The sequence below is a fragment of the Aristolochia californica genome, unplaced genomic scaffold (assembly GCF_029961685.1).
Source record: "Aristolochia californica isolate CCGP_79_NKW_82.1479 unplaced genomic scaffold, dmAriCali1.0.hap1 SCAF_10, whole genome shotgun sequence".
Lineage (NCBI taxonomy): Eukaryota > Viridiplantae > Streptophyta > Magnoliopsida > Piperales > Aristolochiaceae > Aristolochia > Aristolochia californica.
Window position 1 is genome coordinate 6507376 of NW_027181771.1, and position 23379 is coordinate 6530754.

At 39.1% G+C, this 23379-nt stretch overlaps 1 protein-coding gene across 4 annotated transcripts in view; it reads right to left on the bottom strand.

Moving 5' to 3' along the window:
* The window catches only part of LOC137934685 (E3 ubiquitin-protein ligase PRT6-like), a 33985-nt gene extending 11040 nt beyond the window's left edge, over positions 1–22945 (bottom strand). For all 4 annotated transcript variants that reach the window (XM_068779186.1, XM_068779178.1, XM_068779196.1 and 1 more), the window contains exons 1-6: positions 22516–22945; positions 20966–22081; positions 2796–4012; positions 2538–2678; positions 1426–1669; positions 115–879 (exon numbers count right to left, since the gene is read on the bottom strand). In XM_068779186.1, the coding sequence (XP_068635287.1) occupies positions 115–879; positions 1426–1669; positions 2538–2678; positions 2796–4012; positions 20966–22081; positions 22516–22584 (3552 nt within the window). In that variant the 5' untranslated portion in view covers positions 22585–22945. The remainder of the gene's footprint in view (positions 1–114; positions 880–1425; positions 1670–2537; positions 2679–2795; positions 4013–20965; positions 22082–22515) is intronic.
* Positions 22946–23379: the final 434 nt, after the last annotated feature.

Below are 23379 nucleotides of genomic sequence, written 5' to 3' on the forward strand. Positions count from 1 at the left end.
AAGAACCACAATTTAATGAAAATATAAAGAAAAAACTAAAAAAATTAAAAGCATAATAGAGGATAAACAAAAGAAATGTTTGAAAAAACGCTTCTCATGTTTACCAATACTAACCATAATAGCAGCTTGCCTCTCTCTAATCTTTGCTTTTCTCTCTTCAGCATCAGTAGCTGAAACTGAATCCTGTGAGCCTGTACTAGAGACAGGTTTTGAAAAACAGCCAAAAACATCAGGGGCAACTCTTTGTAGCACACTCATACAGCCAGTATGAAGTTCATTGAACCTCTTCAATAAATTCTCAATCAACAAAGAAAAGTTGCCCTGGTTTACTTCCACAAGAGTCCATTCATGAACCTGCTTGTACTTCCTCATCAACAATACAAGTAGAGAAAGCAAGCATTGCTGCTTCTGGAAGGACTGAGAATTGGCCTTGTTATACTCAGTAACATCAATTTCTTCACAAGCGTAATCAAGAAAGGAAAGGGGGTCCTCATGTGATGAATTATCCATGCATAACACATTGTTGGAGTCCATGTGGGTCTGTTTTTGCATTTGACAAATGTCTAGGGCTAATGAAAGCAAGTGCAGAGCTGAAAGCAGAACCCCTTCTGGTGCACGAGATAAAGCTGGATGTTCAGAGCAATATGAATAAAATAGAACAGCACGAAGAATCCGTAAGACTGTCCGAGAAGTAGCTATTGTAGATATTGGATGAAGAGGATAGTAAATCTTGGTCCATTGAGGTAACTGTGTTGTGGAAGGTGACACTTTGCAGAACCTTAGATATCTTTCTTCAGCAATCTGCAAATCCCTTGAGCTCCAGCGAGGATGATATAAGTCCAATTCCTTCCAGTATTGTCTACGAAGTGAATATTTTCCCTAGTATGAAAACAGAGATAAAGGTTATTTTTAAAAACTAAGGTATCAACAATGCCCAAGAATCATGTCAACATCATGTTATCAATTACAAGAAGCATGGATGCACTATGACAAACAACCAAACCCTACAGCAGCCAACGGCAGCAACCAAGCCAAACCTTGGATGAGACTGAGATTTAACAGTTAATGTAAATATGTTATGGGCAAACAACTGGCCTTGGCTCAGCCAGTGTCATGAAGGCTTTCCCATTTCAAAGCACTATGTCCAATGGTGACGCTTGGGTCACACCAAGCCACAGCATTGGCATCCTTATATCATAACCCAACTACTGCAGTTATGAACCTGTAGATGTGCATTTTTCAGTCCAACACCCCTTTGTTGCATGTGATAAATAGCCAACATAAATGAAGGAGAAAAAAAATATATACTGAATGATTAGTTTGAGTGCATTTTGTCAAGGCTTAACTTCATAAAAACCCTGATAAAGATTCATTACAATGCTGCTTCAAGTGAGCAACTACTCAAAATTTTCAGCATAATCAAACCTGCTTTAGGCCAGACGGATTGGTGTAAGCTGCAACTGTGTCCAACGTTTTCTGAAGCTGATCATTTTTTGAAAGGTCATGAGGGAGAGCTTTCACCAACTGGCTGCGGGTAGCATCTCCAACAGCCAACTTACAGACCAACTCGCGGCGCAAATTTTCGGCTGCTGAAAACCCACAGTACTGGCGTTCTTGAACTATTTGTATGATAAGTGTGAGCATTTCCTGCGCCAAAACTGGTTCATACCTGGAAACGGTAATGCCTTTTACAATCTGTGACTAAAAGAATAAACACTGTAATATTCTTGTCCCATGGAATGTAAACTGACAAAAGGAAAAAAAAAACAAAAGAACAATTCACAATAAATGGTACAAATCAGTTCTGTTTCCTTAAAAAATTTATTCTGTTTATCCCCCATTTTCTCAATGAAATCTCTTTCTCAAACATGACCCTCTCCCACCCCCCCAAAACATAATAATGATAATAGAATAAAGAAACAAAAAGAAACTGCAACTTAGAAAGACAAAATATGCCCACATATAATTTTTTTTTATGAAGGATGTAAAAACTTTTATAAAAGAGAGAGAAATATACAAACCTAACTAAGTGGGCCTTCCTCCACAACAAAGTGTTTTTTTTTTTTTTTTTGGAAATGATGCTGATTTTTATTAAGACAAAAACTCAAAAGAGCATATTACAAAGGAGAGAATCCTTCCCATACAAGGTGTTGATTCGCACATATATTGTAACCAGAAAATGAAGAAATCTGATTTAGGACTATTCTAGCCAAACTCCAAGGCCCTGAAATTCCCTGTTTTCAGACACTGGAGAACGACATCTTGGCTCCATTATCTGACAATTCCACAGGAGTACTCTAAATTATTGCATATATCACAAATTAATTCTTGAAAACTCATAAAAGAACCTTAATGCACTTTCCAAGGGCATTAAGAACTTTTCTTGGAGTACAGGTATAAGAAGCTATCACTTCAGGTATAATACAGTGCCATAACATAGATGCAAGTGTAAGATCTCACAAACGCATGCTGCAAAAGTATTAATATGAAACTCAGTTGGTACTTCTAACAACAAGTTGGAGATAAGAGAAACTTACTCATTAGGCCGTTCGAGATTCAAAGAAAGATAGTCTGATAATCCAAATCTTTCTTGAATCCTCTTCACATATGAGTCAGGTGACCCCAAAGCAGCACAACATTGTAATAGAAATAGATCAAACTCTAAACCCTGTTCACACCTGAGTGCGAAAACAGTTGAAACCATCAGCGTACAATCAATTTCAACAATTAACCAGTACATACAAATGTCACATAGACCTTGAAATTAAAGTTCACTGTAAGCATTACTGGCTTACCAACGAATAGAGCGGTACCACTCATAACTGACAAGAGCGGGATCACCATTCTTGCGCCACATGCCAGCACGTAGTTGAGCACAAAACACCCGTAACCTGAGGGGATGTTCCATCACAAATGCTGAAAATCCATTTGGATGACAATTTGGTAAAATCTTTCCAAAGAAATTATGATATTGAACTGACAACTGAAGATTAGAAGTGGAATTTGACATTTCCATCAATCCACACGCCTCACAACATCTTCTCAGCACGTTTTGCAACAATAGTGAAAGTAATCGATGCAATGGAATGTGAAAGGATACATCTTGAGAACTAACATCATAAGTAATATCAGGCCAAACTCTCAAACTTAAAAGACTAAGAGAGTCCACATCCATGGCATCATCTATTTCCAGAGTCAAATCATCACAAATCCTGTTCTTAGCATCCATGTCAGTAACATATGTCAAATTATTGCCCTTCATTTCTGCTGCCATCTCTTCAGACTCCACGTTCTGAATTCTCCCAAGATTCTTACGAACTTCACTTGAAGCAGCTGACCTAGAAGCTCCTCCAGACAGAGATGGCAATGATGCCAAATATGCTCTTGTGGCACTTTTATCCCTCTTCATCTTCAATAATGATTTTCTCAAGACTGACTTATGGTCTGTGCTGGTTCTACTCAACCCAGGCAAGAAAGAATTTAGGAACCTTCCTGAAGCAGTACTAATTTTCAACCAGTTCTCAATGGCCTTGAGGCACTCATAGATTAACCAATGAACGGAAGATGGAACTTGAGAAGCCAAACCCTGTAAACTGCTTCTCCCTGTCAAACTAGAGACAGAACTTTCTTGGGAGAGCCTTCCAACTTTTGCATGGCGAATACTCTGATCACTTTCACCAATGTTTGTAGTGAAAATGACAGCGTTGTCTTTCATTCCATCTGAATCAGTAGCTGAAAAGGCCCCTGTGACCAAAAGAGAATGGAGTATTCCAATGTAGCGCCCAAGTACAAAGGGAGTCTGTGTATTTTCATTTTCTTCCTCTACATGGAGCCCCGGCACTCTCTTCTGGGGATCCATACCTTGGACAAGGGACAAAAGTTTCATCCAGGTCCTGGATACCTCAGGAAGCTCATGAACCACATATATCGGAACTTCTGAATGACTCATTACAAAGCGAATATCTGTAATGATTCTCAGAGTAATCTCATATAAGTTCGCCCATCTGTTAACCTGAAAAAAAGGGTTGAAATTGATGTCACAAGAGAAAGAATGAAGAACACTTAAAACCGTGGTTTGATGGCACAAAAAAATAAATACTAAAAAATTAAGAAATATCCCTCACATACTTGAAGGTGAAAACCTGTTTTTCTTTTAAAACAAAAACCATCATTAAAGCTGGTGAAATCCTGAACTAGCTTACATATGGAAAATTTGGTGCCACAAAAAATTTATTCCAGGCTTATTCATTAACTATGCTTCAAATCATCTCATGGAAAATAAATACCGTAGACAGTAAATGGATCTACTTTTGTGGTTTATCAAGGGGTTGCATATGGAAATTTAGACATTGGCAGACTTTATTTCAAAGAACAATTTGACCACAAAGAACAAATATGATGATTAACATGGATATCCTAAAATTACAAAGAGTGCCAGAAAGGCTAAAGCTTCAACAGGAAGAGAGAGATCGTCTGCAGACAATATCATGTTGATGATATTATCATGTAGGCAGACAAGACATATTTGGGTTCTCTATTGTTAAAATACCAGTCTGAGGGTATTTTCGTCATTTCACATATACTGATTAATCTTAGCATGGTTCTGTTAGATAGATAATTTCATTAAGCTATTATGTTTCAAGTTGTTGAATAGCAGGGAAGAAATCTTACATGACTCTAACAAAAAGAAGTCTCACAAAGCAATAATTAATATTTTTTTTTATAAAGATGTATTAATAAAACGAGAGAAATTACAAAAGAAAACAACAATTAATATGGCAGAATCCTACATGAGTCTTACGAAAAAAAGTTTCAAAGAAGTGTTTCAGTTAAAAGTGTTTTAGCTATTTTAATCTTCGATTCATGTTCAATTGTTTTATTATTCTAGGACTCATGTTTAAGTGTTAGACTTTGGGTGTAACTGGACAAGGGTAGTTTAATTGTAATCAGATTGTATTTGTTTCCTCTATTATAAATAGAGAGTCATTCTACTCAAATTATAACAAGTCAATGAATCATTTCTCTTTTCCAAAAATTCAACATAGTATCAAAGCGGTTTGTGTGAGTTGATTCGGTCAACCCACAAAAATAGAGTGATCCTTTTCTGATTTACCATCTCTAGTAGCATAGGTTCATATTCTACCTTGTTCTTTCTTTCTTCTCCCTATACTCGTTGTTTCCTTGGCGTTCTCACCCCCATACTGAACCTTTCAAATTACAAATTATAAATTAATGGAAAGATCTTTGAGCTTACTTTTCAACGTAAAAGAACTTTGGTAATTGGATATTTCTACAAAGACGAATCGAAGGTTAAAAAGCAAGAGAGGTTTGAACAGCAATAGAAAGTTTTAATTTTCGAGGCATTTTATGCCATCAAGAACGAAACTTTATACAGAAATAATATGTCAAAAGAAAGATTTGAAAGTCTATTTTCTAACCTATCAATCCAATTCTCAATTTGAGTTTTCTAGAGGGAAATATCAATATCGGAAGAGTCCATGGTCATGTTGGCCAAAGAAGAAAGAATACTCAGTTCGGCCAGATTGTAGAGTTTGAAACCTATCAGATTTTTTCTCTCAAAAGAAGTATATTTCTTGAATCAATATTAAATGAGCAAAAGATATCAAAGTCTAGTTTAAAAAAGGAGCAACTTTCATGTCAATCTAATCTATATGTGAGGAGATATTCTCATTGGAGTCGGCAAGGCTCATGCTACAGAATGAAGCAAATCAAGAGGTCTTAACAGATTGAAAAATGAAGATTTTTATGTCAGATTGGGTATCAAATTAAAGCTCATTGAGTCTAGTTTCTTGAGTTTTGTGATTCTATGTTATATTTTGGAGATGTCTATATTTAAAGTACCAAAGGCCAATTCTACAGAAAATATCTCATTTTCCTATTGTCTCTCCTATTACTTCTCTATGCAAATTTTTAGGCAAATTTCCCTTCTAATCAAAGAATTTCAGTAAGACTTAATCACTCCATAATGTGCTCGTTCAAGGTCCTATCATGGTGAAACTCTCCTTGAAATCGAGATTAGGTAGATGCCCCTTGTCGAAGGGCGGATCAAATCGAAGTTTCCTTCGGAAGCCACCAACCTATAGCTATCCTTAAAGCTTCAATTCTAGGTGGAGAAGAAGCAAACAAAGGTACACTCGCTTGTGTCTTGTTCTCTGCCATGGACTGGGATCACTCGCCAACTAGGTCAAATTCGAGCTACTTTGTATGAGAACATATTACTCATTCAGGGACAAGAGACGGAAAGACCTTTGGATCTACTTACTATAGCCCACGACATGGTGTCATCATCTTGGCCCACAATATCCTATTTGGATGTTATTTTCAATTTTTACATTTTTGTTACTTAGTTGCATATCTTCAACATTGTCATCTCCAAAAATTATGCTCACCTCCAAAAAAAATCTTTGAGGCCATACTTGTTCTAACTTGTTTGTTATGTTTATAGTTCTACAGTTACGGTCTCCCCTGTTTTTTTACAAAAGGAAAAGGTCACACTCATTATTGATTTGATAAGAAAGTTCTTATTATTTTCTTTAGAAACTCGGCTTGTAATAGAGTATTGCACTGCTGCCTCCTTCTATCTAAGGCTTCTAGAGTTAGTTTTAGAAGTAGAAGTAGAGTATATCGCCTCTTTTTGTCTGAAATTCCTTGTGTTCCTCTATATTTCTTCAATTTCACTTTTTCATCACTTCGAAGCAAAGCTTAGATCCACTACCTACAAAGTATTGGAGTGTGCCGAACATCCAACTCAAGTCAAATCTTTTATTCTCCACCTAAGAGGGGATTTGTGTTTGAGCTACCATTAGAGAGTGAATAGTCTATTTTTATGCTTATAATTAGGTCTTTTTACTATCTTTGAAAATGAGCGGAGTTTGTTTTTTACTATGACCTTTTTTCAACTGGTGTATGGAGCTTTGTCATATGGCTAGGAGTGATTTCCTTCTCCCATATTTGTTTTGTCTAAGTCGGGTCTTTATATTCTTTTTATTCCCTAGCTTGAAGGGGAGAAGTAGAAGAAGAAAGTAAAAGAAAGAGTTATTTTATTTCATTTCACTTGTTGTGGTTAATTGTTTACGTGACCTAGAGTATCTAAAAAAAAACATGAAAAATTTTACATCCATGAAAAAAAATTTCAGCCAAACAAGATTGAAGGCCAAAAATCTTTTTCCTAGCAAGCTGAAGTTATATAAACTCCAGCTTGAGGGGGAGTGTTAAAGAGCAAGGATAGAAGAGTCTTGCATGACTCTCACAGAAAGAAGTCTCACAAAGCAACAATTAATAAGGCGGAATCCTACAAGAATCTCATGGGAGAAAGTCTCAAAGAAGTGTTTTAGTTATGTTAATCTTCTATTTATGTTCAGTTGTTTAATTATTCTAAAACTTATCTTTAAATGTAGACTTTGGATGTAACTTTTACAACGGTACTTAATTATAATCAGATTTTACTTGTTTCCTCTATTATAAATAGAGTTTTATTATACTCAAATTACAACAAGTCAGTGAAGTATTTCTCTTTTCCAAAAATTCACGACATTTTTTATTCAAATCAAAGTTGTATAGTATGAGTTACAGGAGTTTTTTGTAACTAAGGCCATTTTTGTAACTAAGAGTTTTTAGGCACGAACTCCAATGCAGCACTTGTTGCTTCTTCTCCCTCTCCTTTTTCAAACTTCTCTCCGTCTTTCTCTCTCAAAACTTCTTCTTTACATGGTATGAGCAGTGAAGGAAGTCTTAGGAAGATCTTCTCCAGTTTTCTGGCCTCTTCTTCTTCATTCAGCAACCCTATTGAAGGTTCTTCCAACAATTTCTAGATTGGCAGGGTAAAAATTCAATTTTTTTCTTTTTCCTTCCTCCCACAACCAATTGGTTGATGGCTCCTACTGTCAATTGGATGATTACAATGTTTTGAAGCTCTTAAAGGGATCCCACTTGAAGACCTAGCTTCATCTTTGCTTGTGCAACCTAACCGGGGCTTCATCACCTCCCAATAACCTGGTTCATCATCCATCCTACAAACAATTAAGTTGACTTTTATTCAGATTTCTACTTCAATTAAGAATTGTGATTATTATTCATTACTGGTTTGTACTTGGAGAGAAATTGTGCCTAATTCTTGAATTGTGGGACCCACCTAAACCAGTGCAAGGTAAATTGACTTGGGGAAAGTGCTCTTTTGAATGATAAGTCTCTTATTTGCATGGAGTTGTGATCTTTTCAGGAAAAACAAATTGTTGAATACAGTAAACAAGTTGTCCTAAAACCAATTGAGAGTTCAGATGGAAAACACTATGAACCTGTTCAGATAAGCTCTATCACACTGAATGGATCAAACTATGTGAATTAGTCAAGTTTCGTTTTTATGTTCCTGAAGGCCACAAGAATGGCAAAATACATCAGAGAAGATCCCCCTATACCAATACAGACAGAGACATTGTCTCTTACTCTAGTCCACATGATGAGATTCAGCAATTATTACAAAGGTTTGGTCAGTTGACTACACCATCTACTACTTCTTCTACCATTGAACTTGATCCTTCATACTCAACAAGTGCCACAATGGCGAACATAGGTATAACTGCACTGAATGTGTCCCACTCTCCTGATCATTGATTTAGGGACATCTACCCATATCTCAAGTATGTCCTCCTTATTTCAGTTCATCCATCAGCTGATGGTTCCACCTCCCAAATTCAGGAGGAGGCTACTATATATACCATTCCTCAGATGTCCTTGAATTTGGTTTTTTTTGTTCCAAACTTTCCTGTCAACCTTTTATCTGTAAGTCACATAACTAAGTCCTTAAATTGTTTAATTACCTTTTCTCCTACTTCTTGTGTTTTCCAAGACTTGCAGACGAAGAGGACAAATGGTTTTGAGCATGAGAAGGGAGGCTTTATCTTCTGGATTATGTTTCTATTCCCAAAGTTGTGGTGCTCACTACTATAGACTCCTCATACCTATGGCACCTAAGTTGGAGCATCCATCACCAGTTAAGTTGTGTCAATCATTTCCTCCCTTGTTAGTTGCTATGTCTTTCGATTGTGAGTCTTGTCAACTAGGAAACCATCATCAAGCCAATTTCCCAGTTAGTCCTAGTCATAGCATAAAAATGTTTGAATTAGTTTACTATGATGTACGGAATCCATGTTGGATTCCCAGTCCATTTGGTTTCTTTCATAGATTATTTTAGTCAGGTAACTTGGGTATATCTCCTATGGGACAAATCCGAAATATTTGATCTATTCCTTAAATTTTTCAATGAAATAAAGAATCAGATTGGTGCTTGTATTCATGTTTTTCATATTAATAATGGATTTAGAGTATCGCAATCAAAAATTTGCATCATTTTGTGCTTCCCATGCTATTACTCATCAGACATCTTGCACATATTCCCCACAATGAAATGGGGTTGTAGACTGCAAAAAAAAAAAAAAAAAAACATCTCCTTGAAGTTACATGGACATTATTATTACATATGAATGTTCCTAAATATTTTTGGGGAGATGCAATTTGACTTCTTGTTTCTTAATTAATCGTATGTTTTTTTTTTATGAAATGTGATTTTATTAAGAAAGCAAAGAGGAAGAGCTAACAACAAGAGATTGCAAGGAGGCTCCTTGGTTGGCCAAAGCATCAGCCACAAAATTTGTTGATCTTATAATGAGAGACCAAAAATAGTCAAAAAGATTGACAAAATCCAAAATTTCAAAAAAGGTATCCCAATGTCGCCACGAAGGCGAGGCGCAGATGCATTCTCACACCAAGCAATCACCACCTTGGAGTCTCCCTCAATCAGGATAGGCCCGGAGCAATGATCTCGAAGGGACATGAAGACCATTAAGAAGGCTTTGAAGCTCGACTGTTGTGGAGTCCGCAATACCGAAAAGGCCGAAAAAGGAGACGATATGGTTCCCAAGAGAATCACACCACCGACACCCGCTAAGCCAGGGTCACTGAAAGAAGATCTGTCAAAGTTTAACTTAAGGACACCAGCAGGTGGCGGAGTCCACTCACATATAACGGGAGGCTTTGCAAAAGTGTGGAACTGGTATGTCAATCTCTGTTTTGTGTGGTCACATTCCTCTACAAGTTGTAAAACCTCAGTATAAGTTGTTTGATATCATTCCTTGTATATTTTGATGCACTTGTTTTGTGCATTTGTTGGGTAATTCTTCAGATAAGTTGTCACCTCGGTTTGTTAAATGTGTCTTTCTAGGGTATTAATGCCATCAAAAGGAGTATGTGTTATGACCATGTTCAACGGAAAACATGTGTCAGCTGATGTAACATTCTTTGAATATAATCCATATTTTACATCTTCTAATGAGTCTCCATTATCACTTGTTCCCTCTATGGATAGTCTTATACCTGTAGCAGTTTTCGATGCACTAATCACAGGTTCTTCTCCTTTCAAGTCTACAATCGACACCCACACCGTGAGTTGCCATCTGCTATGCCTCTAGAAGCTCTAGCTCTTGAACCCTCTCCTTTAGATCAGCCATCTTTCTCTTTGCATGTGGGCCCAATTCTATCAGATTTGGGTTTACCCATCAGTCTCCGGAAAAGTAAATGATCTTGTACTTCTCATCCGATCTCACAATATGTGTCATTTGATTTTTTATCTCCGTCTTTTAAATCCTTTGCCATGTCTTTGACTACGTCCATTATTCCTCATTCAATGCAAGATGCTTTGAGTTCTCCTGAGTGAAAACAAGTTACGGATGATGAGATGAGTCACTTAATGTCTAGGAAACATGGTGTCTTTGTGATCCACTAGCAAGGGCAGCTATTGTGGAGTGTTATTGAGTGAACACCATTAAATATATCGTTGATGGATCTATTGAACGACACAAAGCAAAATTGGTAGCCAAAGGGCATATACAGACCTTTTGTGTCAATGTTTTTGAGACATTCTCACTTGTTGCTAGATTTATATCCATACGTATATCGATCTCTGTGGCAGTTGATAAAGGGTGGCCACTTTTCCAACTAGATGTGAAAAATGTTTTCTTGTATGGTGATCTACAAGAGGAAGTATGGAGCAACCTCATGGGCATGTTGCTTAGGAGGAGACAAAGAAGGTATGTAAATAAAAGAAGGTTATCTATGGATTCAAACAAAGTCCAAGAGCATGGTTCAAAAAGTTTAGTAATGTAGTAATGCAATTTGGTTTCTACAAAAGCCAGCGATCATTCTATGTTCCTGCTCAAAAGGAAGACTTGTGTGGTTATCTTGGTTGTATATGTGTATGATATTGTATTAGCTAGGAATGATCTTTGAAGGAATTGCAGAAGTTACGAAGCACTTGGCCACCCACTTTCAGACCAAAGATCGGGACATCTAAAGTACTTCCTTGGCATTTGAAGTTGCTCGTAGTAAGCAAGGTATGGTTCTCTCTAAGAAAAAGTATGTGTTAGATATGCTACAAGAAATATGGTCTCTTGGATGCAAAACTAGTCGACACTCCCATAGAAATCAACAATAATCTTCATGACACAGAGTCCTGCACTCAAGGACAAAACACAATACAAACATCTGGTAGGTAAGTTGATCTATGTTACAGTTACCATGTCCAATATATCCTTTGTTGTGGGCATTGTGAGCCTGGTCATGGAAAACCCACAGAAAGTACATCTAGAAGCTACCCAAAGGATTTTGAAGTATTTGAAGGGTGCTTCTAGAAAATATCTATTGCTACTCAGAATGACAAAATAGATGTAATTGGATAATCTGATGCAGATTATGCTAGATCTAAAATAGATTAGATGGTCCACTTGAAGCTATAGTTGCTTTATTGGGGTAAACTTAGTAAGCTGGAAAAGTAAGAAACAGACAATTGTGGCCAGATCAAGTGCAGAGGCCGAATACAAATAGATGGCTCACACTTTCAATGAGCTTATGTAGACTAAGTTTGTTCTTCTTGAGTTTGGTCTTCATAGTTTAGAACCCATGGTTATGAAGTGTGACAATCAAGTTGTTATTTTAATTGCAAGCAACCCTATATTCCACGAGAGAACTAAACATATAGAGGTTGACTGATATTTTATCAGAGATGCAGCTATCCAAGGGAAGGTGATTACTCCAAATGTAAAGTCATAAGACCAACTTGGAGATGTGTTTACAAAACCTCTAGGAAGACGTGAACACTTGGTTTTCTCTGACAAGCTAGGATTGTTTAATATCTACTCTCCAACTTCAAGGAGGGTGTTAAAATACCAGACCAAGGGTATTTTAGTCATTACACATATGCTAACTGATCTTAGCATGGTTCTATTAGATAGATAATTCCATTAAGCACTTGTGTTTCTTTTCTTTTTTTAAATGATTAAGCACTTATGTTTCAAGTTCCTTTCACAGCACAGTTGTATTATATGAGTTATGGGAGATTTTGTAACTAAAGGCATTTTTGTCCTTTCTGTAATTATAACTTAAGTGATAAATAAAAGGGGAGAGCTTGTGCTTTTCTGGCACGAACTCCAATGTAGCCCTTGCTGCTTCTTCTCCCTCTCATTTCTCAAACTTCTCTGTCTTTCTCTCTCAGATCTCCTATACAGCTTTAATCAGTTGCATAAAGTAAATATGGTTACTAATGGTGATTTCATTTTTCAAAAAATAGTAGTCCTCAGCAATGAGAAAAGGTCTGAAAAAGTTTAACATGAGCACATGTTTTCCTCATACAATTTTAGATCCCTTACCCCAGAACTACTCTGATCTGCTTCCTAAAACAGGAAGAGATCTATGGAAAACCTCAATAGTTGTTATCCTTAGGCACCTATGGGAAGAAGGAATTACTAAACCTTTAAGGGCTGTTGTGGGTGACTCTGCTATTGTGGTGGTTTGGTCTTCTATAGGATGTCAACCTGTTATGATCCTGGGGTAAAGTACTTGACTTTCCGCTACCTACCAGGCAGGTTTTTTGGGTAGTATTGGCTAGATGCATAACATTTGGTATCAGAGCAGGCACCACGTTGCGGGTTCGAATCCCAGAGGGGCGACCTAGAGGAATGATACACCCCGATAACCAAAATAAAAGTTTCAAACCATAAAGAAATAAATCACAAACCTCCGCTGCTGAAATCGAAATAAATCACCACCTCACACAGACGACACCTTCCAATACCGCTGAAATATCTCCGCATACAGAAAACCAATACGTGCGAATGCAATAGAAATGGCAAAACAGAAACTCCGAAATCAAACTCACGATCAAACTCCAACCAAATCAACAAGTAACCACTGGTATTCAAGAGACCAGTACTCTCCCCTAAGTTACGCTCTGAATACAAATCGACGCCCTTCCTCTCCCTTCCTTTTCCCCCTAAATTCCTCCCAAAATCACTTAATATTATTCAATTCCCAAAATGCCCCTGGCAACTAATTAAATTCCCAAAATGCCCCTAACCCATTAATCTCCCTCTAATTATTCTTTTGTTTACTCCTTCTAGAGTAGGTAATACTAATTTGGGGTCTATCATTACCCCCCGCCCAATCTTTCACCTTGTCCTCAAGGTGAAAAGCAAGAAATTGGAGCCGCATTGCCTCAAAATCCTCCCAAGTAGCTTCAAACTCGGGAAGGTCTTTCCATTGCACCAAAACCTCCATCCGTGACTGCCCATTTTTGTCCACGCGACGTATATTCAAAATTTCAGCAGGTTCAACCAACATTTCCAATTCAGCATTCAATTGGGGAGGAAGAATCAGAAAATGAATGCGATATACCTATTGCTCGACGCAGTTGGGAGACATGAAACACCGGATGCACGGTGGACTCTAGTGGAAGCTATAATTTATAAGCAACTCTCCCAACTCATGACACGACCTCGAAAGGTCCATAAAAACGTGCAGCCAACTTCTCACTGCGCCGGGTGGCCAAGGAACGTTGCCAATATGGTTGGAGTTTTAAGAACACGCGATCCCCCACCTGAAACTCTTCATCCCGCCAAGTACGATCAGCCGTGGCCTTCATTTTCTGCTGAGCCCGTAGTAACTGCATCTTCAAATCATCTAGATATGCATCCCATTCCTCTAAAATCTGCTTGACTTCCGAAACTATAGCTGTCCCGGGTTTATAGTGCAATAAGGACGGAGAGTTACGTCCGTATAAGACTTGGAAATGAGTGGTATCAGTAGAAGAGTGGAAGTTGGTGTTATACCAATATTCTGCCCATGACAACCATTTCGCCCAAGTTTTTGGTCTATCTAAAGCGAAACACCGCAGATAGGTCTCCAAACATCTGTTAACCACTTCAGATTGACCATCGGTTTGAGGGTGGTAGGAGGTGTTGTGCCGGAAGTCAGTCCCTTGAAGATGAAAGAGTTCCTGGCAGAAATGACTCATAAACACCTTGTCCCGATCAGAAATAATGGACTAGGGTACCCCATGCAATCTAACCACCTGTCGCACAAATAAATCAGCCACGATTTTGGCTGTAAACGGGTGCCGCAACACCAAAAACTGAGCATACTTGCTCAACCTATCCACCACCACCATAATGGTATTGACGCCCTCTAACTTGGGCAACCCTTCAATAAAGTCCATGGTCAAATCGTCCCAAGCCATCTCCGGTAAATCAACAGACTGAAGAAGACCAGCTGGGGACCTTGCCAGGTGCTTGTTCTTTTGGCAGATCTCACAATTTTGAACGAATTTGGTCACTTTTTTCTTCATACCTGGCCAATATAAGTCCACAGGCATTCTACTATATGTTTTAACCTCCCCCGAATGGCCCCCAATAGGTGTGCAGTGGAATTCACGCAATAATGTGGGAATTAATGAAGAAGTCACAGATAAAACCAACCTGCCATTGTAAAAGAGTTGCCCATGGTCAACGTGAAACCCGACTACCCTGTCACCAGCTGCTAATCGTGTGATAACTAGTTGTAAGAATGAGTCCTCGGCCACTTCTTGTTGTAAAACATTCATATCCAGCCATTGTACCCCAGAAATTGCAGTTATATGCAGCATGTCCAGCTTGCGAGAGAGTGCATCCGCCACTCGATTACTTGCCCCCGGTCGTTATTGAATGTCAAAGTCATAACCCATCAATTTTACCAACCAGCGTTGGTATTCCACACTGACGAGACGCTGTTCCAGCAAGAATTTTAAACTTTGCTGGTCAGTTCGTACCAAAAACCTCCTTCCCAGCAGGTACGGACGCCATTTCTGAATAGCCAACACAATTGCCATGAGTTCTTTTTCATATATAGACTTCAATTAGGCTCGTTCACTCAATACTTGGCTGAAAAATGCGATCGGTCGTTGCTCTTGCAATAGAACAGCCCCTAGCCCATATCCAGAAGCGTCAGTCTCCACAACAAACAACTTCAAAAAATCGGGTAGAGCTAAAACTGGTACCATAGTCATGGCTGCCTTCAAACGCTCAAATGCCCCGGTGGCTTCATCTGTCCACCCAAACCTATCCTTTTTCAATTGATCAATCAAGGGTCTTGCAATATCGCCATAACCCGAAACAAATTTTCGATAATATCCAGTAAAACCAAGGAAACCCCATAGGTCCTTAAGTGTGGTTGGTGCGGGCCAATCAAGCATAGCCTGGATTTGACTCGGATCAACTGACACCCCCTCTCTAGAAATGATATGTCCCAAGTATTCTATCTGTTCCCTTCCAAAAGAACACTTCGAAGAATTAGCATACAACCTGTGTTCTCTTAATTTCTCCAACACGACAACTAAATGATCACAGTGAGCACTCCAACTGGGACTATATATCAAAATATCATCGAAGAATACCAATACAAATCGCCGGAGAAAGGGTTTGAAGACCTCATTCATAAGGGATTGAAAAGTAGCCGATGCATTGGTAAACCCAAAAGGCATGACCAAGAATTCGTAGTGTCCTTCATGAGTCCAGAAAGTTGTCTTGTGCACATCAGCTGCTTTCATTCAGATTTGATGGTATCCTGACTTCAAGTCCAACTTCGTGTGCTCCATGAAGCTCATCTAACAATTCATCGATCACTGGAATGGGAAACTTATCCAGAATAGTCTCCTTGTTAAGGGCTCTATAGTCCACACAAAATTTCCAACTTCCATCCTTCTTCTTGACTAATAGCACGGGGCTTGAAAAAGGGCTAGTGCTAGGTTGTATGATTCCCACAGCCAACATTTCGCCCACCAACCTTTCTATTTCATCTTTTTGTATTTGGGGGTACCGATATGGGCGAACACTCACCGGTGAAGCTCCCTCCTTTAGAGTGATGGCATGCTCTTTTGCCCTTTTTGGTGGTAACTCCTGGGGCATGGCAAAAACATCCTCGAACTTAGTCAAAACTTTCTCCACTATCGCTGTCGTGTCCTCCCTCGGTTGTAACTCTGCCACTGTGGTACTGCCCAACTCCACAAGAACCCCATGTCCCTCATGCTTGAGAGTTCTCATCATCACCTTTAAGTGAAACTAGAGTTTTGTGCAAGGAGAGATCTCCCCGTAACACCACTGTCTCATTACCCACTCGAAACTTCATCACATGTGTCTTCCAATTCGTATAAGAGCCTCCCTAGGTTTCCAACCATTGCACCCCTAAAATCACATCGATGCTTCCCAATACCAAAGGCAGAAAATCCTCCACAATCTCTATTCCTTGAAGAGTTAATCGAACCCCCCGACAAAATTCTTTCCATGGGCAGTGTCACACCTGTACCCAATTGAACGCCATACTTTGCTGTTGAAGATAAAGACAAGTGCAGGTTCTGGACCACTGTGGTGGAAATAAAATTATGGGTTGCTCCCCCATCAATAAGTACGACGACTGGCTGTTCTCCGATGCTTCCCGCAATCTTGATAGTCTTTGGAAGTGTTAATCCCACTACCGAATTCAACGACACCTCCACTATGTGAGCATCCGCACTAACCTCTTCCTCTTGCTGTTCACACTTGTCGTCGTCGCCATCCTCCATAACTTCTTCTTCCAGCTCTTGTAAGATCATCACCTGTAGGTCCTTGTTTTTACATCTATGCCCAGCTGAAATTTTTTTGTCACAACGGTAGCACAAACCCCGCTCTCTCCGGTACTGAATTTCGGCTTCTGTGAGTTTCCTGAATGGTGTACTCTTCTCCATCCCATGTTTCGTCTTTTCTGCCATGGACGTGGACCTCCCATTACCCCCAACTATGTTTCCCACTGGTTTTGGAGTACTCAGCCCAAACCGAGCCTACTTAATAACTTTGTTTTTTTCTTCCAACTTCTGGGCCAACTCCATGGTCCTTCCCAACCCATTTGGCTCCAACACCCTCACCTCGGCCTGAATTTCAGGCTTAAGCCCATTAACAAAGTTGGACTCCAACAACTTTTCGGGAATATCTTCCAATGTGGAAGCCAAATCCTCAAATCACCTTCTGTAATCTCTCACGGTGGTCTCCTGCTTCAACGCCAGAAATTTCTTATAAGGAGAGCCGTCCTTGGAACTTCGGAACCGTTTGAGTAATAAGGACTGAAATTCTCCCCAATACATGATCTCCCTCCTGTTATTTTCATACTTGAACTATTTTAATGCCTCCCCTTCAAGACATACTACTGCGGCTTCCAATTTTTCACCGTGAGATACCCGATTAAGCGAGAAGTAGCATTCAGCTCTATAGATCGAGTCATCGGGGTCTTCCCCCTCGAAAATGGGCAACTTTAACTTTCTGGGTCGCAATTCGCATCGACTCGGCCTATTCCGCTCACCCTCGCCATCGTCTCTTCCATGTCCGATACCTCTCTGGATTGAGTTATCGCCCACCGCCAAGTCCAGCCCCTATCTTGCCGTTACCGTCCTACTCTGTGCATTTAGATTTTGGTTGAGTTCCTCCTGAGTACGTAGGAGTTGTTCAACCCGCCCAATCAGTGTCGTCAACCCTTGTTCCATGGCCGGAATCTTCCGAACCTCTTCCTTCATCGAGCTCACCCCCTCCCTTACGGAACTCACGATTCCTTCCACCGATTCCACCCTCGACTCCATTCTGGTAGTCGCCATGATATTTTTTTTTTTTTTTTTTAAACTCTTCTCTACCTGTCACCGAAGTCGAAATTCACCGTCGACTCACCTTCGACTCCCAGCAGAAGACAATCCGATTCCCTACTGCCGAAATCGTACAGAAACCCCCTTCTAGCAAACGATGCACCGAAACCTCTGATATCCTTCCGATTCAGTCAAACAATGGCTTGAATGTAACAGAAATAAAAAAACGGAAACTCCCTTTCACCGCCGAACTTCAGATGCGAACCCAACCTCGCTCTGATACCAAATGATACACCCCGATAACCAAAATAAAAGTTTCAAACCACAAAGAAATAAATCATGAACCTTCGCTGCTGAAATCGAAATAAATCACCACCTCGCACAGACAACACCTTCCGATACCACTGAAATACCTCCGCTTACAGAAAACAAATACGAATGCAATAGAAATGGCAAAATGGAAACTCCAAAATCAAACTCACGATCAAACTCCAACCAAATCAACAAGTAACCACTGGTATTCGAGAGACCAGTACTCTCCCCTGAGCTACGCTCTAAATACAAATCGACGCCCTTCCTTTACCCCCTAAATTCCTCCCGAAATCACTTAATATTATTCAATTCCCAAAATGCCCCTACAATTACTTAAATTCCAAAAATACCCCTGACCCATTAATCTCCCTCTAATTATTCTTTTGTTTACTCCTTCTAGAGTAGGTAATACTAATTTGGGGTCTATCACAACCACAGTGGCAATTTTGGTGGTTGCATGGTGAAGCTCTTGAATTGTCTCATAGTCTTGAGTTGCATTGGGTACATGTCGTGCATAGTGCCAATGGCATTGCAAACACACTTGCTAGGAGAGGTGTTTCATTTCCTGGGCTTATTAAAAGCGTTGTTTATCCTTTTGATCCTGACAGATCTTTTTCTTTTTTTAGTTACTTCTTAGGCTGGTTGAATATGCTATTTCGTGATCGTAGTGTGCGGTCTTTGTAGCAGTTAAATATAAGGCAAGGGGTATTTTGGTCATTTCACATTGTTTGTATATATCAGTGAGAGTACCAGTAAATTCAGCATGTTTATATTAGTCGAAGGTCCAATTTTCATATTTTTATAATATTGGACATGTAATTATGGAGATATAAGGAGTTCTTGTATGAAAGATAGAGAGGTCATTTTCTCTCTACTCACTTTAAGTTTTATTTTTGTTGAAACTCTACTCACTTTAAGTTTTATTTTTGTTGAAACTCTACTCACTTTTGCCCCATCAAGAGCTGCCTAAGCTCTTCTCTCAAACTCTCCTTCTTCTCCCTTTTACTTCTCTCTCTCAACTTTTTCTTCACTATTTTACAGTAGCTTTGGTCTATTTCCTTATGGGTTCTCGTTGTAATCTTTGACTCTCTTTTTTAACGCTATTCACACTTTTCTCCCAAAAAAAAAAAAAACGTTTCTGGTGTCAAAAATCAGTTGGAGGCATTATTGAGAGGATCATCCATTCTATTCTACCATGTTTTTGGCATCCTCCCCATACTAACCAGCTCAACTATCCAACTGGTTTCCCCTTTTTTGTTTCTCTTAATAAAACTTCTCCTTCATAAAAATAAACTAAAAAAAAATAAAGAGGCCTTCAGCACAAGTTAAAAAAATATTAGTCCTTCAATTTAATGGGACACCTAACCCTAAATATTCTATGTTGAATTGAATAAAGCTCCACATAAGTTCTCTTCCACATATCAAAAGAGTCTCCATTGTTATAGATTCGATCCCAACTCCAACCCCCCCTCCCTTCTTCTCCCTCCCTCTTGGGCTTTTTACCGGAGACTTGAAGCCTCCCAAGTACCTTTCTTTTTTTTACTGCACATCAGAGACCATATCTCACACGGGAAGAGTTAGAAAGTAAAGTTCTGCCCATTTGCTCCGGATGTATGCCAGATGTAACTACCCAAAGGACAGCAGTTGACATTTACATCTCTTTTCCTTTTTTTCTCGTGTGTGTGAATATGTGTTGTGTCTGCCAAGTAATCTCTCATCACTAACAGAGAGCCATCCAGATTCTTATCTGGATGAAGCAGTGCACTCACATATTTGAAGCTGCTGTATGACTACGATAGGGTAAGTAGCATTTTCTGTCTTTTTTCTATTTTCTGGATTACTCTCAAAGATCTCTTGGCAGATTGTCTGGCCAAATGCCACTATTTCTTTGCGGCTAATTGCATCTGTTTCCTTCTGAGCTCCTATAATATTTTAGAACATATGACATTAAACAAATCATCACCATTAAAAAATGAAAAAAAAGGTCCTTCTAACTTCTGTTGTATGAAACTTATCTCCAACCTCAAAAAAAAAAAAAAAAATAATCACTGCTCATTTTATACCCCCATAGAGTGTCTAAGGGCAATGATTCCACATCTCTGTACTTATATGGTATCTCTGGCAGGCGACAACATCAATAAGCCATATCCAGTGCAATGTAAAAAATAAAAATAAAGCAATTCATATATAAGTGCCCACTGGTTGATATATGGAGGTTAATTGAGCCCAAATTCAATTGGAATAATAGAGAAAAAATGAATTTTCCTATAAGACATCACATAGTGCTCCCAGGAAGCTCTAGATACATTACTTTAAGCATTATACACTAAATAGGCATACCAATTCACGGTTGGTTTTGATTGACCATTTGGCTGCCAAATATATAGAAGGGTGGTCCCTATCCAAGGTCCAGAAAAACCTGAACGGAGCTATTGAGTGTTTTAGGGCACCCAAGGAAAGCATAAAATAACAGCTAATTATCATCATGCACCAGAATAATCACTTGAACTTTATTATTCAATTCTAGGAGATGAAGCATAAGATATAATCTTATAATGCAAGTATGACCAATGATATTGAAACACAGTGAAAACAAAATAAAAGCCTCCTTCTGGGATTTTTGTTTGGAGAAGTTAGAAAACCAAATAAAGAAAAATTACAGAAACACTGTACCTGTAAATGGCCCTCTTCTCCAACACAAGAAAGGAAAAGCTCCCCTAAACATCCCAGCAACATGCCCAATAGATTCACCTCCCTCACAAGTCGTGGAGTAAGTGTAGGCACAGAATAAATTTGTACAGAGAAAGCTGATAGGAGGGGATACTCAGAAAATACATCATCAGAGCACTCCCTTATCGCTTCATTGACAACAACAGGATAATAAATTATGAATGCTTTTGCAAACTCATACTTAAAAATAGGCTCTCCTAGCATTTTTAAAAGTAACTCATGAAGCTTCTTTACAACAGATTTGTGCAAGAACTGCTCTGCCTTAATCAGCACATCCAATAAACCAGGTGATAGAAGCACCTGCTTTGAAACAAAACTGAGCAGACCTTCACTGCAATTACCAAAGTCAAGCAGCATTTCAATAACAACAGGAGAAAAACTTGTCACTAGCCTATCATGCGCATTAGAATCATCTAAGCCTCTATCATCTCTCTTAGTAGCTTTCTCTAGATATAATAGCCGGTCCCGCCAACACATAAAGAAGACATCAAGAATCGGGCCCATACATCTTGATATATCTTCAGAAAGTGGTCGAATCTGCTCTGCCCCTCTATGATTCGAACAAAAGCCCTCACGTTTCCATGCAGTTACATCCCCACAGTCACAACATCCTCCTCCGGTATACATGATTGAATAATCATGGTCTTTATGATTGCCATCTTGAAAACATGTGACACATATTGCACAGGTAGGATCATGCTCACAAGTTCGACATCGATAGGCAATATCTTTTTCACCCCACACAGCTCCACAAACACCTCTGTGGCCTGAACCCATCTTTGCTAAACTTTGCAAAAAACTTTGAGGTTCATCCTCAAACATTAGCCATTGGAGCCACAAAAAACTTTCACAATAGTGGTCTCTAACACTTGGGCCCTGTTGAAATCCGGAGCTCTTTGCCTTAGCATCATCAAGGACAGCCCCAGAAATATCCATCTCGTTAGGCAAGATGGCGGCTACTACCTGGGGTATTAAAGACTTGTTGTCCTTAACGAATTTTATCAAACCGGGCTGCAATTCAGCTAAGTAGCTGTCTGGAACTCCACATCTGCCAAGTCTCTGTTGTAGTTCATCCATAAAAGCACATAGTCCAGGCGTTAGTCACAAATTAAAGTAAAACTCACAAACATGAAAGGCTTGCGTAGACCAAGGAATCAAAAGCGGTTAAAGTAAAATTAACAAATCAAACAGTGCAATTGCAAGGAACAAAAAAAAGTGAACAACTGAAAAACTAAGTCGCCTAGTAGAATAAACACATACACAACCTTGTAAAGAGAACTTCTCCAAACATGAAGAAGCAAGTCATGGACGATAATGCAGTAAGAAGTTGCAGCTTTTCTTTGTTAATTGTCTCTATAAAAAAACAAAGAAGAGAAATACGCATACAAGCACAAAACCAGCAATCACGGAGCAAAAGAGTAGACAGAGAGCAACAGAAATTAAAAATTTAGAATGAGAGGCATAATTCAACGTAAGGAGTAATCAGGCAGTACCTGTACGATACAGTCTCGAGGCGAGGAGGGATTCCGTTCCGGGGGTGAATCTACCTCCATGCCAGCCATAAACCGCAGCCAATCCGTGCAACTCCAGTAGCTGGATCCTAACCTTGCACGCCCCAGCGTTGCAATTGAATAAAAGTGAAAATAAGCTAGGATCCACGGACTACGAAGCAAGAAAGATCAAACCGATTCAAAGAAACCCCAATCTTTCTATTCATTTATGCGTTTGGTATCCACCGTTCCTTCTCTACAATTTTCCATCATTTATGATGTTGTAGTCCCATTTGTTCGCACTCCCCCTCACCCACTCCAGTCTGCTGATTCGAGGCGGTTCACTGCTCTCATGAAATATCCAAATTCTAACTGATCACCGTAATTTGATTTTCAGGTGACGTGCCCCTCTTCTCCTCCGCCCTCATGAACGTCCCCTCGATTACGTGTGTCACTGATAGTGGCTGCTGTTAGATGAGCGGTTTAGATCAAGTAGGTGAATTTCCTCTTTGCGTGTCCGAGCAATATTTGGTTTAACTATTTATTATATTTCATTTTTTCCCTGTTCTTTTGACTATTTTTGCGGATTTCATTCTCTGTAATCTGAATATGTTACGACTTTAAGCTTTGTTTTTGGCATCTACTCAAATCCAAAATAATGTATCTCCTATGTTTGTCATAGTTTCACTCTTGTAAATTAAAAACAGAATAATGATGTGGTTTCCTTGTTTCTCGGTATACAGCAAAGATTTATTATTGGCTGCTTCTCTTGGAGGGTCATGCAACTCGTTTGATCACTTTTTAAGCGGATTTGTGTTGGTAACTACGTGCCACTTCGAAGCAAGAAAATAAACTTCTCTAGTGTTA